This window comes from Aspergillus caelatus, assembly GCF_009193585.1.
Source record: "Aspergillus caelatus strain CBS 763.97 unplaced genomic scaffold BDV27scaffold_82, whole genome shotgun sequence".
Classification (NCBI taxonomy): Eukaryota; Fungi; Ascomycota; class Eurotiomycetes; order Eurotiales; family Aspergillaceae; genus Aspergillus; species Aspergillus caelatus.
In genome coordinates, this window is record NW_022475345.1 from 68,488 (window position 1) to 85,265 (window position 16,778).

Below are 16,778 nucleotides of genomic sequence, written 5' to 3' on the forward strand. Positions count from 1 at the left end.
ATCCATTCCCACTTTTGCCTTGTGTTTTCCCCCTTCACCATGTAACTTATTGTACTTGTACGCTGTGGCCTTTCGGAAAGAGTCCTGATAGAAATAGAGTCTGCTTTCTACTCCGCAGTATGCTTGGTTACTTTGTTTGTTAAGCGTCTGCTGTGATGAAGTTTACAGGATAGTTACAGTTCACGTGGTACGGATTTTAGGGTTAAAAAGAAACAACATGGCATTATCTTCATTAGCAATTTTCCATGCAAATTGTTGGATCTCTGTGGCAATTTTTGATTTGATCCTTACAAAGTCCAGCCAGGTTCCGATCACTTGTCCGTGTTACTGAGCTCGTGCAGTGCCGCAACAGAGAAGTTGTGCAGGTGATCACAGCATCTCGTCATCGTCACTGTATCTCATAGTGTTGTTCTTTCCGTGGTCCGAGGATTGTATAACAGTGAGTTGAATCCTGCATCAATTCTTCCTGGGCAATTGTCTCAGAGCAAGTGCAAGACTGGGTTCACACGCACAAGATATATTTGGGCCCTTAGGAATAAACTTGTATTCTCGTAGATATGGGTTCCAGATGAGCTTCGATGCTGTGTCTTTCACCAGACATGAAAACGCGGCGACTTGTCAGGGGGTCCCGCGGGAGGTATGCGGCTGGTGCAAAACGAAAAGCGCACCTCATGTACCTAGTACTGATGAGGTCGATGGCTCGGTACCCTTTTATATGGTGGATTTTGAATCCTTTTGGCCAGTTTACCAGTTCACATCGCTCAGCTGCAGTTTACGAGAACGGAACGCCGTCCGATTGCCACCAGACTTATCAACTCTGGAGTCGCGGGGGGAGCGTTTCTCGAGTGCTGTGTATAAGTTAGCAGTGATCAGCAGTTATGATTAGATGACTGTCGCACCTTCAGCAGTTTCGGCCTCAGTGGACATCTCGTAATTAAGCACCAGGTTCTTAATCCGTTGTTGTTCTTCTCGATCAGCTTGCTGCTGGCTTCGCATGGCAACTGCAAAACTGGAATCAGACGGCAAATCGATGGTACGGGTCTAGTCTCAGTCAGCAGACGGTTCTTTGGATATACGAAAATGTATAAGCAGACCTGTTGTTTGTTTCCTTTTTTGGTCATCAAGGAGAAAGCCATCGTGCTAGGCTGCGGTTGCGGCTGTGGCTGTGGCTGCGGTTGACTAGGCTCCGGAGCACTTTCGCCTGCTGCATCCCGAGGAGCTCGTTTCATGGGAAGAGGTATATCAAACACACCCTTGCGCTCGAACTTTCGGGAATCCATGCTTTCCGCCATCATCTTTTCGAATTCACGATCGAACTCGGCTTCGGCTTCAGGGTCCCGTTCCTCCTCTTGGCGCGTAACAAAGATTTGTTCGTCTTCAGAGTCACTGTCACCATTTTGCTCGGCATTGGGGCCCGATACCTATGAGACATGTGTTAGCACAGCTCATTTGAGCCTCTATGCAGCGTAACTAAACTCACTTCAGCTTCGTCGCTGGACTCTCCGTCCTCGTCCACCTCGGGCATAACATCATCCTCGAAGCCGTCATCAGATGAGCTACTTTCTGCATCATCATCATCTGGCTCTGCAGGCCTCTCGGCGTCTTGTGTTTTGTAGTTTTGAGCTACAGCCTCACCGAAAATACGGGTGGCCTCTTCCAAGTCGGTGACTAACTTCCACTGAGGACGAGTCAGAGAGAATGTATCTTGAACAAGGAAATCGATGTCCATCGGCAGTGGATCTTTTGTCGTCATATAGTACTGTATAATCAATTAATAACAGTCCACTGAACTAGCGCTTGGCAACGGTTATTACCTGGAAGAATGTCAAGAAGAAGTCCAACTTCTTTTTGGCAGACCCACGGTCAAAGCAGTGACCACAAGTGTCCAGGAGAGTGCAAACCAGGCGAACTCGGAAAAAGTCATCTGGCAGATCTAACGGATTCAGCTTACCCGGGATCGGCGTACCACCCTCTGCATTATTATTAGTAGTGGGGATTATCCTTGATGCTTATTTTGGCTTACCATGACCGAATGTAACAACCCTGTACAAGGTATCGAAAATAACAGGCGAGTCGATCATTTTGTAGTTATACAACTCTCCGAGATACTTGACCTCGGCGACGCGCTTCTGGTTGAACTTGAAATCGTTTTGCTCAAGGCCTAATGTGATTTGCTCAAGGACGTTGTCGACGATACCAATAACGAAATCCTGGTGATATCTATACAAAGCACTGACCAGGATCGCTAGAAGGTGGATATTGCCATATTTCACCTTCACAGGTTTGCTGAATACACGCTCTATAATGTCAACAACCTGGCAGCGGCATTAGTAACTTTTATATAAGAGACGCTCCAACTCCAACAGAGGAAATCCCTACCTCTTGTTCTTCCCAGTGTAGCTTCCGGATTGACTTCAATATCCTGGTATAATTGCGCTTGTTCATATCCAAATAGATAAGTCTCCGGATATAAGACTCCATAGGAGTACGCTCTTTCTGCTGAATGGCAGGCCGGGGTGGAGGATCAACGTAGTAGACCGCGTTCTCAATGATCATTCGTTCTTGTTGGCCCAGATGCTGAACAGTTTTCTTTCTCCCAAGAGTTTCCAAAAATGAGGCCATTCGAGGGGAAGTCTCGGGGTTGCGAAGTAGGTAACGCCCACAGTTCTCTAGGAGATAACCAATGATTTCAATGTTCATGCGAGAGAAGTCGTCAAGTGAGACCTTGAAACAGTGGAAAATGATATGCTCCGGAACCACGCCGAACTTGGTCAACTCTGCGAGATAGCGCACATTGCTCATACGAACCTGCCCGAGAAACTCTTTGGATTTGCGGCGTTGAAGGCTTCGGAACTCTTCATCCAGATAAGTGATCAATCCCTGCGGTATATCAGGCAAATACTGCCCAAGAGTGGCGACCAGGCGTGAATACAAGGGCAAGAGATCGATACGTCCCTTCGGCACATCCGACACAGCCTTGATGAGCCTGTTTCTCGATGCTTTGGAGTTGAGAAAACAGAAGTCTAGTGCCAACTGATCAACGTGGTCCTTCGTCTGCAAATCGGGCAGCTTAGCCAACAGCGCATCGACTTGGGCTCCAACAGTTTTGCTTGCAATGGCCATGGACTGATCGTCTGCATCCGTAGCAGCTTTCTCTTCTGATGGCTGGCCTTGGGCCGGTTCAGATTTTTCCGAATCCTCGCCGTCTTTCTTTTTCCCTGCTTCATCGGAGTCCGCCTTCTTCTTCTTACCATCCTCTAGGAGAACGGCTGGAACCTTGCCCTTGAGGTCAACTAGGTTCTCGTAAAAGCGCCTCTCTTCTTCGTCTTCCCAGATACCGGCACCTTCACCCTGGCCGCGTAGGTACTCGGACGTTTTCACAAGCCCAATTCCTCCGCTTGACGCAGGGTCAGCAGATTCTTGCTCAGCTAAGGCGGGCATTTCCACACCTAAAGCCTCACACAAGACCTGCGTGTTCGCGACCAACTTTTCCAAAGATTTGGTTTGTTTCTCAAAGTTGGCCTGGCGGTCCTCAAAGATTTCACCACTCTTAACATAAGCCTCGGCGTTACGGCGGCTCTGAGCTGCCAGTGCTCTTTGGTCACGAACCACATGAGCCTTGACATCCTCCAGGTACCGATTCAGAATGCTTTTGAAGCGAGCCTGTGTCTTCTCTGGGATGAGAGGAGGGTCATTTTCAGTTGTTGTCACAATCCCCGCGTCCTCCTCGCCATTTGTAGCCTCCGCAGGGGTCGTCGCTCCATCAGCCTCTACTGTTTTCCTTCCTTCCTCGACAGTCTTCGCTCCAAGGATATCCCAACTGAAGCTCTTGACAAACAGAACGGCGAGTGGCAAATTTGTATGGTCACGGTCATGGCCCAATAGGTCCTTCAACACTTCCAGGGGAAATGGCTCTGCTTCCTTATCACTGTCTCGAACTGCTGACGGGGCCTTGGCTTTGACTGGGTTTTCCGACGCCTTTCCACCTATCCCAACAACACCGTCTTTGCCCTTGGCACCCAAATCCTCCGGTCGTTCGATATCATCCAGCGTCCTGAGCACACCAACCAACCAGAGTTCTGTAACTACTCTCAGCAAAACTCGATGTCGGGATAGCCGTTCCTTTTCTTCGCGTTCGCGCACCTCCTGGCTGAGCGCTTTCAGCTGCCCCTTGTCCGGTGTGCTAAGCCCTCGACCCAATAACCAACCAATTTGTCTCGTGAACTCGGCTGGTCCGAACCGTTGATGCAGTGCGCTCGTTATTTCCACGCCCGTGGCAATTTCCCCAGGAGATTTCAACTTGCATAACCCTTCATAGCAAGCGGATATGATTTCTGACAGATATTTGTGGAGCGACAAAGTACGGATATCGGCCAGGAAGGTCTGCTGGGCGGAAGCATTAACTCCGGTGCGTAGACGCTTGATGAAGGCGGTGTTTTTCTTCAGCGCTGAATCAAGGGATCTGCTAACTGGGAAGATATCTGTTTCATGAGGTTGGGCGGTTAGATCAGGACCTGTTGTGCGGGACATTGTATTGGGACGTCATTACCACTCTCGCCAGCCCAAGCTCTCTCATTGAGATCGCGAAGCTCCCCTAGATCAAAAATATCGGTTAGAAACAAAACCTGTATATGGTAAATGGGAGTTGAAGACGGGATGCGGGGTACGCACGCTTCCTTTGACGATCCATCTCTTACTGCCGTCTGTTGTCCGCACAGTAGTAATCCCGCGGTGTCGATTAACTATCGTGGGGTCCTTTCAAAGAATCGGAAAGGAAAGCGCATAAGTGACTTGTACACCACATTGGTGAAGCACCTTAGACCGAGCGCTGCACAACGTCTTGAGATTTCTGTCGCCGTGCGCCAGGGTTGAGGTGCTCTTATGAAAAGCTGTCGCGGAGACGCTGCGGCGGCGAAAGTGGGAGCCGAAGGCGGTCCCCGTTCCTAGTTTTCCAGACCAATCCACACCGGAGGATTTCCGCGTCGGTCTATAAGAACTATGTCCTTCTTTGAACTACTTGAACCCCATTTTTTTCTTCCTTACTTTCTATGGTATTTAAATACTATAGACCTTACTGACTAGAGCCAGTACCGTGAATAAATATCTTCTCATTTCCTTTTCACCCACTAGGTAATATTGCTACTAATTACGACCTACATGACTACTAGGGTTTCATAATATATCTAGTTCCACTATTCCACCTTAAGTGAGCACAATGCCATTAATCAATTTGCTAGGCATACAACAATAAACACTAGACACGAGGGGAAAAGAGTCATTAGTTCGAGGAGAACACGCGAACAGAATCCCAAACAGCCCGCTGTCAGCTTGATCCTATCCACCTAATCATAAACCCATATTATGCTAGACAGCATTCATGATCTTGTTCATTTCACCTTCAATCATCAATCCGTCATTCCGTCATTCATTAATTCATTCATTAGATTTCGTGCGACGATTCGGTGAAGCCAGTCTCCTTCCCTTCCTCCACTCCCAACAGCCAAGCCTGAAGCTCATGCTTCCTGTCCTCTTCGTTCCAGCTCTGGCGTCGATCAATCATTGGTCTCCATCCCTCGCTCGAAGTTCGACTATTTCGATCGGTGTCGGAGCCTCTCTGCAGTGTTTCCTGGTCGTTTGGATGAGGCTTTCTGCTGGTTGGTTTGCCAGGAAGCAAAATAGTTCGACGAGTTTGGGGGGTTTCTCCTTTCTGGTCTGCAGATGACATTTTGAGGAACTACAAGGAGTAAAGTAGAATCTGACCAGGTGAATGGTTGTACGTTGATACTTGAAAGTATGGTAATGGCAACCGTAATCTTTAGAAAAGCCTTGCTTTGAGGGCGCCGAGCAATTTTTTGGAGCTAAACTGCAATTCCCTTCAGTAAAGGTAAAATGTATCAAAGCGTAAAACCCACATTATGGGTCTGCGAGGATACTAGTTATATGGCTCTAGTCACTGCGTAACAGTGACATGTCATGTCATACGTTGTGGCGAACCTGGAGATTTACTGACACTCAGGCCGATTGAATCGAAACAATTTATCGGGTGAAATAATATGTCGACTGTCTGTTGCCTTTCGAAACCCCATGCATTAATGTTGAGGAGATAAAGATGCAAAATCACGATGAAGTCATGCTTTCCTCCCGTCGGTCGAGACAATTTCACTTGGCGCTATACCCGAAACAGTAATTGTAAGGGCGTGCCAGGCGCCATAGTACCTCAGGTTCACATCGCCACTTGGCCCAAATCCACTCCAGTCATAACCAAGTCATCATTTGCAGAATGGCTCATTTTACATGGTTCCAACTTCATGGAACCCGAGCTCTGAGATCCCTATCACATAGCATATCCAGCGAGTTCATCTCTGATGTGTGAAATGGCTTCGTCAACGGATCCATCCGACATACCGGTGGAGAACCATTTCGGTATGTTCTCAGATGTTGAACTCAACGAAATGTTAAGGTCAATGAATGACAGCATGATTCCTACGGAGGATCTGTCCTTTAACCTTGATCACATGTTTCCAGAGTCTGAAGCATCGTCAACCCACGCAACAGAGGCTGCCTTTCATGATGATACTCAAGCGGCACTGGGGAGTTCCAGATCGAAGAGGCTCATATCAACCTTCAATCAGAATCAACTGAATGTCCTGGAACAATGGCTGAATCTCCATTTACATTGTCCGTATCCTACCAAGGAGGAGAAAGGATCATTGGCTGGGCAGACAGGGCTGAGCATGGCTCAAGTCTCGACCTGGTTCACAAATGCTCGGCGGCGGCTGCGCCGAACTAGAAATGCCTCCTCCTGCAACGGTTCATCGATACCCGAATCTCATACTTTTCTTCAGGAGCACCAGTTCTCGGGAAATCCGCAATGGGCGTCCATGACTCCGCTTGATCGATGGAGAAATTCCCCTCCTGAAATTGAAGCCGCACCTTTGGAAGCTATTGTGAATGCTGTGGCTCACAGTGACATTGATAACAAATCCGACCAGACTATCGGCTCTGCTGCTTCAGCTTCATGCAATTTGCAACACGCCGTAGCATCGAAGTTCAACGACGCTAGATCTTTCGTGTCCTCCGAAGCCTCCGTTTCGGGTTTATCAAGCAGCTCGGGTTCATCCACCGGCTCGATACATTCTCAGGGCTCGTTTGGCCGCTTTTACTTGGATGATCCGTCACGTCGCAGGCGCCGGCGGCGAACAAGAAATCTGGGCGTGTCATATAACCGCCCTGCCAAAACAACAGCGACCAAGAGACCGTTCCAGTGTACGTTTTGCACCGACACTTTTCATACGAAGCATGACTGGACACGGCACGAGAGGACCTTGCATTTAGCCCTTGTGATGTTCACCTGTGCCCCATCTGGCCCTACTTATAGTGATTCTTCCAATGGAGTCAACCGATGTGTTTTTTGTGATGAATTCTGTCCATCGGATAGCCATATCGACGCGCATCGATTTAGCGAATGCCAATTGAAGCCGGCACCATTGAGGACGTTTTATCGCAAGGATCATCTCGTCCAACATCTACGCCTAGTGCATGGAGTCAATCACGCAGCCCCAGTCATGGAAAGCTGGAAATCACAAGTCACACATATCAACTCACGATGCGGGTTCTGTGACCAACGATTTGAAACTTGGTCTGAAAGGAATGATCATATTGCGCAGCATTTTCGAAGTGGAGCTTCTATGAAGGACTGGCGAGGGTGCCGCGGTCTGGATCCGCCCGTAGCCTTAGCCGTGGAGAATGCCATGCCACCCTACTTGATTGGCATTGAATCGGCAGGCATGGCACCTTTCAGCGCGTCTCACATGTTAAGCAAGGACGCGCAGCCAAGCTCTTACTTGGAGATAACGGACCAGCCTGCGCAGGTGCAGGCAAAGCCCACAATGTTCGAGCATCTCACCGCCCGCTTAAGTGAGTATGTATTGGACGTTCAGGCTAAAGGTGAGTTGATCACAGACGAGATGTTACAAAAGGAGGCGCGTTGTATTATTTATGGGGATGATGACCCGTGGAATCAAACAGCAGCAGATAGTCCTGAATGGTTGAGACTATTCAAGGAAGGGGTGGGATTAGGCTCGACGGAGGATACGTCCCAGTGTGACCCTAATAGCCATGCTGGTGGCGTTGATTATCGCTTCTGCCTTCCATGGTCGGCTGACGAGTGGGCGCCATTCAAGCCAAGTTCCGACTCCACGGCTCCAGCTTCCGCGGATATGATCAACTCATGTATGACATGGCAAAGTCCGGAGTGTCTTGCCGAATATCGGCAACATATTATGGCCCAGATGTCCATGTATACTGCTGGAGAGCCAGGGAGTCAGGGAACTCGGTGCTGAAAATCCCCCGTCAAGTGCTTTCCTTGCGCCAGACATGTACGGCGGGATATCCGTAACCCTGGACACATTTCTGAACCCCCCTCATTGCCATAATTGAGCTTGTCTTCTTGTTTCACCCAAGTGATCTCATATTCAGTTATCAGCCGTTGATGCAGCCTATCTTGGTAAACAATTGAAATATTCACGTAGCAAGCAGTCAGAAATGAAGTGGTGCTCACTGGCTCAACACCTTTATACAATCTCTCTCTAGCAATTCGGGCTCAGCTATCGACTGCATCCAATACAAACCCATTCTGCTCCATCCACACATCGTCCGCGAACTTAGTCAGGTAATTCCGGAGACTATCTGCGAAAACCAACACGATCGTCTTGTCTTCCACGTTGAAGTCTGGGCGCAACTGAAGGAACTGGACTAAACCTGCAAGCGCTGCCCCCGATGAGCCACCACAGAGCAAACCTTCCTCACGGATAAGTCTTCTTGCCATCTGGAAGGAATCCTGGTCGGTGGTTTTGACCCAGAAATCCGGGATTCTCTGTTCCAGCACGCCGGGCACAAAGTCATATCCAATCCCCTCTACTCTATATTCACCTTTCTTTTCATTGAGTGCGTCCGGATGCGCCAGGATAGATCCGACTGGATCCACACCAACGACAAACACATCACGACTCTTCTTCTTCAGGCCCCTGGTTAAACCGGTGACCGTACCACCGGTTCCAGCTCCAGCAAGGATGACGTCTACCTTACCCTGGGTCTGGTGCCAGATCTCTTCCGCAGTACCAAATTCATGGGCTCGCGGGTTCTCCGGGTTGTTGTATTGGTCCAGGATCCACGAATTAGGTATCTCCTTATTCAGACGTCTGGCAACACTCAGGATAGAATTCGGGGATTCAATGGGCACTCCGGCAGGCGTGCGCACCACCTTGGCGCCCAACGCGTTGAGGATCTGTTCTTTCTCCAGTGACATTTTCTCGGACAGAGTGATGATACATTTATAGCCCTTAGTCGCTGCCATGAGGGCAATGGCTATGCCTCTGATTCGCAGGTTCTCATTAGCCAGGAGAATCCCGATTCATAGATGTTTCACCAACATACGTATTTCCACTTGAAGCTTCAATCAGTGTATCACCCGGCTTAATCAATCCATCTTTCTCCGCTTGTTCCACCATGCGCTTCGCAATGCGGTCCTTTATAGAGCCCCCGGCATTGAAGTATTCCAGCTTCGCACAGACTCTGGCCTTAATCCCAAACGAAGCAGGAAGGCGATTCAGCTGCACCAAGGGCGTAGCACCAATATGGTCCGCAACAGACTCACTCAAAAGCTGGCCGAGATATGGAGATGCCATCGTGTTATACTTTATGCTTTACGCCGGTATAGACACAGTAGATCCTAGAAGAGAACTAGACGATGAATCAGAGCTATATATTAGAGAACGGCATCAATCAAAACACTCTCAATGTAACATCGACATAAACTATTCGATTAATAACATATCTATAAATACGCCAAGATATCTGGACAACTCGCACGAACGCCCTTCACATTTCCCAATCGAGTAATTTAGTCATAGTAAACGACGGAATCCCCACTTCCCAGGCCCAAAATGGAACTCATAAAGGCGCACAACGTATGTCTCGCACAAACTAGAAACGTCCAGCCAATTACTCTGTGGGCCTTTTTTCAGGTTTATATGTGTTATCAATACGCATTCTAGGCCCTACCCTGTACATCTTAGCCAGGATATAAAGCCCTGAAAGGGAAAGTCAATATCAAAATTTTCCACTAAAGCTCTTACCACAGCCAATCCAAACGCAACAAGAGAAAGAAAAAGAGAATACAATGGCATCATCCACAGAGAAAGAGACCCTCCAAAATGCAGCTGGCCAACTCCGCCTCGTCAATCACTTCAAGGCTCAGTATGTCTCCTCCCTCCCTCCCTCTCTTTTCCCCTACTCATGGAATACCAATGAACAAAATATCCACTAATACTTCTATCAGCTCGCCAGATAACCAACCAGCAGGATGGTCCAATCTGTGGGACACAGATAGCAGCAATCTCTGGGATAGAGGCATGCCCTCGCCTGCACTGATTGATTTCATAGAGGAGAGAGTTAACCTGCTTACGAAGGACGGGAGGAGGAAAAAGGCACTTGTTCCTGTACGTCTCTTTTCTTCCTCTCTGCTCTTCTTTTTCTATTCTCTCCGTATCTTTCTAGGAGAGGCTATGCTGGCCAGACATGGGCCACCGGTTCCTAATAACTCCTGACAAGAAACTAACGATACCCTAAGGGCTGCGGAAAAGGCTACGATGTAGTCATGCTCGCGCTCCATGGCTTCGATGTCTTCGGACTCGAAGTATCAGAAACAGGTGCTTCTGTCGCGAGGGAGTATGCACAGAGTGAATTGCAAAGTCCGCAGGACTACAACTTCGGTTCCCACTTTAGGGAAAGCCCAGGAGTAGGGAAGGGCGAAGTGACCATTCTCCAGGGAGACTTTTTCAAAAGGGACTGGGAGAGCGAGATGCAGTTTGATTTGATTTATGACTATACGGTTCGTTTTGTTTTCCTTTCTTCTTTTGTTGGGCTTAGAGTGGTTGACAGCTTGGTTGGTGGGTGAGTGAGTGATACTGATGATAAGTATAGTTCCTTTGTGCGCTTCATCCGAATGTACGTCGTCAGTGGGCTGGGAGGATGGCTGATTTACTTGCTCCGAATGGGCAGCTTGTTTGTCTTGAGTTTCCGTTGTTTAAGGATCCGAAGATGCCTGGTCCGCCTTGGGGGTTGAGGGGGGTGCATTGGGATTTGTTAGCGGAGGGTGGGGATGGAATTGTTGGTGGAGATGTTGGTGAGGATGTGAAGGGTGAGGAGAAGGGCGTGTTTGAGCGGTTGTTGTATCTGAAGCCAGAGAGGTCGTATGCGAATGGGAAGGGGACGGATATGTTGAGTGTGTGGATTAAGAAATCTACCTAGTGTTCATTGCTATGGTTTGCCATGGTTTATACCAAGGAAAGCGATAAGAAATCTTTAATATTCATTAATTCACTCCATTTACCTAGGTCTCGGTAGAAAGCATCTCAACACCATACCTTACACCTTCTCTAGCCCTCCTCCCATCGTTATCACACACACCCTCGTCAGCCCCATACCCCAGAAGCAACTCCACACAATCTATATGCCCTTCTCTCACAGCAAAATGCAACGCTGTCCACCCATGGAATCCCCGTCTGTTGATGTCTGCGCCGGAGCCAAGTAAAAATCTCACGATATCTATATATCCATACCGAGCAGCCAGATGCAGCGGTGTCCAGATACGTCGCTCCGATGCGTCGACCGTTGCACCCGCTTGTAGTAACTGTTGTACACCGTCGAGGTTATTCGGGCGTACTGCGGCATGGAGGGCCGTTTCACCTGTGTTGTTCTGTTGGTCGACTGGTGCCCCGGCGTGTAAGAGCCGGGGGAGTAGGGTCTTGGTGGGACAGATTGTTGATACAGCTCCATGAAGATGGTATTTGGTTTTACAGCGGATCTCGTGGACGAGAAGTCGGTCTATATAAGGTGTCAAGAAAGCGGCGAGTCTTCGATTGACGAGTCGGAGATTGAGGAGATCATTCTTGGTACATTGCTTGGTTTGCACAGTTAGATATCTGTGTAATTGGTATGGTATCATTTAGTGATGGGGATTGATTGACTGACCTGGACTAGGTGGTGCAGGATATCAATAGGTACATCATGCAGAGATACCATCTTTAGCTGTGATGGGGTCTATATCTTATTGCTTGCTGTCTTCTGGGTCTTATTCTGAGAAACTTTCGTTAATTTGAACAGCAAGCCAGAATAAGACAAACTCTCAAGGATACAGAGGCCAGGTCACCGAAGTAATTCGACCTCGGACTACTGGATACTTCTGGTGATTAAGCAGATTGGTCTCACTTTAGATTTGTCAACTGTGTTGCGGCGTAGACGTCCATTGCAGTGCGCCCTAATTATTTCCTCTTTGGGACATTGATGTAGATCGTTCTGCTGCCCATGAGCCCTTGTATAGTCATTCTCAAGTACCATCCTTGAATGAATAGATAAACATCTAAGCAGTTAAATACAAACAGTCGTACACATGGTCATCAATACCATTCAATATCAAGCATCATCATCTCTAAACTGGACGGCTTCGGGACTCACGCTACTCGACCCGGCAGATTCCGGCTTATCCATCACAGAGACCCTAATAGAACCAGCAAAAACACCCTCTCCACCTCCCATTCTATAACACACGTCTAATATAAATGACGTAAATCTCTCTAACTACGGCCTTCGCCCAAAAGCACGTCGCAACCCCCACAGCTTCCTACTCACTCTCCGGCAACTCCAATCGCTAGAGCCTCAAGAAAGCATTCGTCGACTGATGACACCGTTTCTTGTCACCCTATATCCAAAAGCCGTTAATGTATGGTGCATATATCGTGCTACATGCCGTCAAGAAGCATCTCAATGGACATAGTGTCTGTGGGTATTCCCCTGTTTTGTTCGGATTAACAGCTGACAGTTTACATTCCAGGATGTACTGATAGGAGCCAAGGCGTTTTAGTGATCCTGGAGTATCTAAAACCTTGTCAACTGGCCAGAATGTAGTGGGTACTATCCCCAGTCCATTCGATTGTTGGCTTGCGCTCCGCAGTTTGAAAGCCCTGCATCTATGGGCTCTTGCAGCGTCTCGTACTGTCAGTATCTTGGTCAAAACCCTTGACAGTCTGTTAATTATCCAGGTTATTTTGGTCACCCGCAGTGCGGTGTTGCGGTTTAGTAGCATCGCGATGGCTTGGGTGGTGCGATGGTTTCGTGCCGACCCGTGGTTGACGTGAAGCGACGAGGAGTCTGTGGGATAAGGTTGTTCACCGTTGTGGAGAGCTTAAGTGGCGTCGAGAGCTTGTGTGAAGAGGATCCATAGTGGTTCAATTCGGTTAAGTGTCAGCGTCGATATTGCGGAGTATCTGAAAGAAAATTTGCTGCGGGCCTTAAGAAATGGTTGCTGGACACATGAACGGATGCAACGAGGGGCTTCAGAGTGCAGATAAGGTCTAGAATTAAAACGAACTAGATAATTTTTGTTTCGATACAGAAACTCTGTTAACATACATCATAACTGTGTCCAAAGTTGGAATACAATAGGCCAGCAAGCCACTGGCAGGATAAGAATCCAAATCAAGTCCTACAGGGATGCCAATAGACAGCACTTTCACAACAGATAACAAGGTCATCACTGTCGATACAATAACTCCAAAGACCAGAGCTAACATGGTAGTCAGGATGATCGGCCGTGGAATGAGTGTGGACGTCCCATGGGGACAACAGCATATTACCTCTGGCGCTCAACGTAAGCAGCATGAGGCAAAGCAAGGAATGGAAAAGAAAAGTTCACCGTTCGTCGTACACCTTCATAGAATAAAAATCAGACAGGGTATGCCACGCCACGCTATGCGAGTCCAGAAGGGAAAAAAAAAAAAAAAAAAAAAAGAGAAGGAAAAGGTCATTGCAACTATGTACTAAGAACAAGAACCATCCAGAGAGCTTTTGCGGGTCATTCTCGAATGAAGGTAACTTGCCTCCAATCACTTGGTTCATTTTGGTTTACGCCAGAAATATTGCTGCTAAAGATTAGTTACGTATCAACAAGTGCTAGTTATTATGCAAGCATACCTTGTGTTGCTTTCGGCAGTTCCGAAGACCTGGCTTCCTGAGATCATGTACCACAGCTTCCCGTCGCATCGTGTCATCATCATAGTCGGGAATATAGTAATATTCACTCTCGAGCGGCTTCCCCGCAGCATCCTTCCCTTCCCGAGCGACCTTCCCAATACACTTCGTGGTATCAATGATGGCGCGAATCTCATCCCGTGTAGGTCCTTCCTTTGAATGTGTATCCCGCCGCCAAAGGGAGGGTGGGAGGTTATTCAAAATTGTCGAGAAAGGCGTTGAAGAAAGACGAGAAAAGGCCAGCTGATTGATAGCATGATTCTGAACTCTCTCAAAGCTCTCATCAAGTGGCTTGCTTAGTGTAAGATCAACTCTCTCAGCCGGCTTATATGGCTGTCTAGGAGAGTGAGCAGGGCGGAGCGGCTCAGCGGGGTGCTGGTTACGAGGACGAGCGGGGCGGAGTGGTGATCCATCAGCAGTGAAGGAAGCCATACGGGGCAAGATATTGTCTCCAAAGGGTCCAAAGGAATGAACGATGGGATCATTCTCTTCATCGTGGTCCGACAAATCATCAGGCTTACTGAGATCACTCAGGTCACTCGATTGTGAGCTCTGCAAGAGGTCCCCTACACTAGAGGTAGACTTTAGGCTCGCTTCAGACAGCAAGGCATCTCCTGAGCTTTTACGGCGGACGGGAGACGGTTCATCCTCATAAACAACCACGGCATTTCTTGCACGTGTTGGAGTGTACAGTGGCGAGGACGGTGGAATTAGGGATTTGACTGCAGGAGAAGGCGAGACAGGGGAAGCCAAGCGCCGGCGTTCCACATTAGGACTGTCATGCAAACTTCGACGAGACTGTCTGTTACGTCGTGGGGTAGCCTCTTCCCAGGTCTGCTCGGAATCGGTGGATGCGTAGTCCTTTCGTTCATTTCGCGGCCATTGGACCAAAACACGCGCATCATGGACATCAATCATGATATCTGCGTCTTTGATATCAGAAGTGAAAGTCTTTCCCTTGGCCAAGTCATACGTTTTCCCCTGGCAATGAAGTTTGATCCCGTTCCAGCCCATGCACATTATCTCAACCCTATCTCGATCGAAGGGATTAGGTGCAGGCTTATAGGTAGCTTTGACATGGACCCTCGAAATCATACGGTTGGCAGCGAGTTGATGATGGCAAGATGCACTGGATCTACCCATGAGAAGTGGCTCGCCAGTCTCCGGAAGCATCATGGTGGGGACAGTGGACAGGGGAGTTCGTTCGGAATTTGACGATGTCAAGGTTCGACGCGAAGCCATTCGAGGGGGCGAAGAGGACATGATATGGGTCGATGACGTCGGAACAGGAGTTGGATATGTTGATACAATTCCATGATCATCGCGAGCTACACGCTTCTGGGGTCGAGGAAGAGAAGGCGAAGAACTCAATGGCTCAAAGGCAGGCAACAAGGTCGCTGGACGCTTCACACCTGCCACAGAAGCATTAGAACTGCTCCTTGGAGGAGAAGACTCCATGGTGTTAGAGGCGTCTTCCAGACAGTTAGCAGGTTTTCGGTAAACTCGAATAAGTCTAAAGCGGACAGAATTCAATTCGAGGTCGCGTCGAGGCCGGGCAAGGGCTATTTCTATAGATGATGAGTCGAGAGACGAGAAGGGCAGGTAGGAAAAGAAGATATGAACGAGACGTATGACTGCAAGAGAATGGACGTCAATTCTTCTCCCAGAACGAAGTCCAGGTGGTTGGGAGGCACAGAACTGACCTACAAAAGAATGAAGAAAAGGGTGAGGGATAGTGTGTGGTGGAATGCCTACCGGATCGGAGCGTCTCTTGTCCAGCGCGGAAATGCACGCTTACAGCCCGAGACGCGTTCGATAGGCGCCGGCGAGGTTTTGGGAGCTCCACCACGGACTGTCGCGCAGCGTCAGAGCCTGGCCATTTTGAACTCTGTTCTACACTGCATCTTTGTACGTGATATTTCAGGCATGCAAAAAAAAAAAAAATAGAAAAGAAAAGAAACTGAACAGAATGCGATTCAAGCAAACACCTTATGAGCCATCCTCTCCTCGTATTTTTTTAGAGAGATGCCCGAGGCAGAAAGGCGCGTCCCCGCGTCTAGAGTCATGCTCCGCGTTCTTTGGTTCTAGTCCCGTGACTCGCGCCAAACCACGTGATGCGCATCCGCAAGGAACTTGCAGTGACTTTTCCGAGAATAGCAAAGGCCATGTGCAGCTTGCAGGGTTTTCGTCAATCTCATTGGACGGCGCGATGCACGGTAGGGGTGACAGGACCTCGGCCGGTGGAGTTTGAGGCTACTTAGTACTAGTACTTGCAAAAATACGTACAGAAGAATTTGAAGGAGGGGTTCCGGGGGATAATCATCTATGGCGTAATTGACAATGCTGCAAGCCATGGACCTTTTCATGGGCATTCTTTTCCAGGATATTCCCTCACCATACGGATAAAGCGTAGACCCTACATACGTGTTCCACCTGCAATCTTGAAGGGGGGAACTTATCTGACTACTACTATCATTACTCAAAACATATGCAGTGCCCTAAGTATGCACGCGACTGACTCGGTACGAATATCCTGACAATCACGACAACCAGCCTTCGCGTTTCCAGGATGCACTCACCGACCGTCACAATGGTCCACGCAACTTAGAAATACAAATAAAATAACATAAAAAGTAAGGTAAATCGAAGAAGAAGAAGAAGAAGAAGAAGGGAATTTAGACTCCGATTAT

At 48.4% G+C, this 16,778-nt stretch overlaps 7 protein-coding genes across 7 annotated transcripts; 3 read left to right on the top strand and 4 right to left on the bottom strand.

Annotated features, from left to right (window-relative positions):
• Nucleotides 1-247: 247 nt before the first annotated feature.
• Nucleotides 248-4,879, bottom strand: BDV27DRAFT_111000 (armadillo-type protein). Its single transcript, XM_032064531.1, has 9 exons — nt 4,672-4,879; nt 4,550-4,594; nt 2,380-4,481; nt 2,024-2,315; nt 1,815-1,972; nt 1,481-1,759; nt 1,095-1,421; nt 900-1,041; nt 248-848 (listed from the first exon to the last, which is right to left on the bottom strand). Exons 1-9 carry the CDS (start codon nt 4,688-4,690, stop codon nt 745-747), a joined length of 3,468 nt encoding a protein of 1,155 aa, XP_031927849.1. The 5' UTR covers nt 4,691-4,879; the 3' UTR covers nt 248-744.
• Nucleotides 4,880-5,192: 313 nt separating this feature from the next.
• Nucleotides 5,193-6,099, top strand: BDV27DRAFT_127954 (uncharacterized protein). Its single transcript, XM_032066876.1, has one exon. The coding sequence runs from the start codon at nt 5,378-5,380 to the stop codon at nt 5,720-5,722; it is 345 nt and encodes a 114-aa protein (XP_031927850.1). The 5' UTR covers nt 5,193-5,377; the 3' UTR covers nt 5,723-6,099.
• A 416-nt stretch (nt 6,100-6,515) lies between these two features.
• On the top strand, nt 6,516-8,342 carry BDV27DRAFT_145013 (uncharacterized protein; the record flags this gene model as incomplete). Its single annotated transcript, XM_032070345.1, has 1 exon — nt 6,516-8,342. The coding sequence occupies one exon, from the start codon at nt 6,516-6,518 to the stop codon at nt 8,340-8,342; it is 1,827 nt and encodes a 608-aa protein (XP_031927851.1).
• A 260-nt stretch (nt 8,343-8,602) lies between these two features.
• On the bottom strand, nt 8,603-9,686 carry BDV27DRAFT_157532 (tryptophan synthase beta subunit-like PLP-dependent enzyme; the record flags this gene model as incomplete). The annotated part of the gene is made up of 2 exons (XM_032072526.1): nt 8,603-9,374; nt 9,436-9,686. The coding sequence occupies 2 exons, from the start codon at nt 9,684-9,686 to the stop codon at nt 8,603-8,605; spliced, it is 1,023 nt and encodes a 340-aa protein (XP_031927852.1).
• Nucleotides 9,687-10,180: 494 nt separating this feature from the next.
• BDV27DRAFT_157533 (S-adenosyl-L-methionine-dependent methyltransferase) lies at nt 10,181-11,310 on the top strand (the record flags this gene model as incomplete). Its single annotated transcript, XM_032072527.1, has 4 exons — nt 10,181-10,257; nt 10,340-10,499; nt 10,631-10,891; nt 10,984-11,310. The coding sequence occupies 4 exons, from the start codon at nt 10,181-10,183 to the stop codon at nt 11,308-11,310; spliced, it is 825 nt and encodes a 274-aa protein (XP_031927853.1).
• Nucleotides 11,311-13,418: 2,108 nt separating this feature from the next.
• Nucleotides 13,419-13,835, bottom strand: BDV27DRAFT_127959 (uncharacterized protein; the record flags this gene model as incomplete). The annotated part of the gene is made up of 1 exon (XM_032066877.1): nt 13,419-13,835. The coding sequence occupies exon 1, from the start codon at nt 13,629-13,631 to the stop codon at nt 13,419-13,421; it is 213 nt and encodes a 70-aa protein (XP_031927854.1). The 5' UTR covers nt 13,632-13,835.
• Nucleotides 13,836-13,863: 28 nt separating this feature from the next.
• Nucleotides 13,864-15,807, bottom strand: fhdA (putative transcription factor Tos4). The gene is made up of 2 exons (XM_032066878.1): nt 14,032-15,807; nt 13,864-13,979 (listed from the first exon to the last, which is right to left on the bottom strand). The coding sequence occupies exons 1-2, from the start codon at nt 15,544-15,546 to the stop codon at nt 13,953-13,955; spliced, it is 1,542 nt and encodes a 513-aa protein (XP_031927855.1). The 5' UTR covers nt 15,547-15,807; the 3' UTR covers nt 13,864-13,952.
• Between the last annotated feature and the right edge of the window lie 971 nt (nt 15,808-16,778).

Coding starts and splice junctions, on each gene's coding strand:
- BDV27DRAFT_127954 (XM_032066876.1), top strand. CDS start 5,378: ATGATCTTGTTCATTTCACCTTCAATCATCAATCCGTCATTCCGTCAT.
- fhdA (XM_032066878.1), bottom strand. CDS start 15,546: ATGGAGTCTTCTCCTCCAAGGAGCAGTTCTAATGCTTCTGTGGCAGGT. Junction 13,980..14,031: donor ACTGCCGAAAGCAACACAAG/GTATGCTTGCAT, acceptor AATCTTTAGCAG/CAATATTTCTGGCGTAAACC.
- BDV27DRAFT_111000 (XM_032064531.1), bottom strand. Junction 4,482..4,549: donor AGCTTGGGCTGGCGAGAGTG/GTAATGACGTCC, acceptor CTCATGAAACAG/ATATCTTCCCAGTTAGCAGA. Junction 1,042..1,094: donor AAAAAGGAAACAAACAACAG/GTCTGCTTATAC, acceptor GACTGAGACTAG/ACCCGTACCATCGATTTGCC.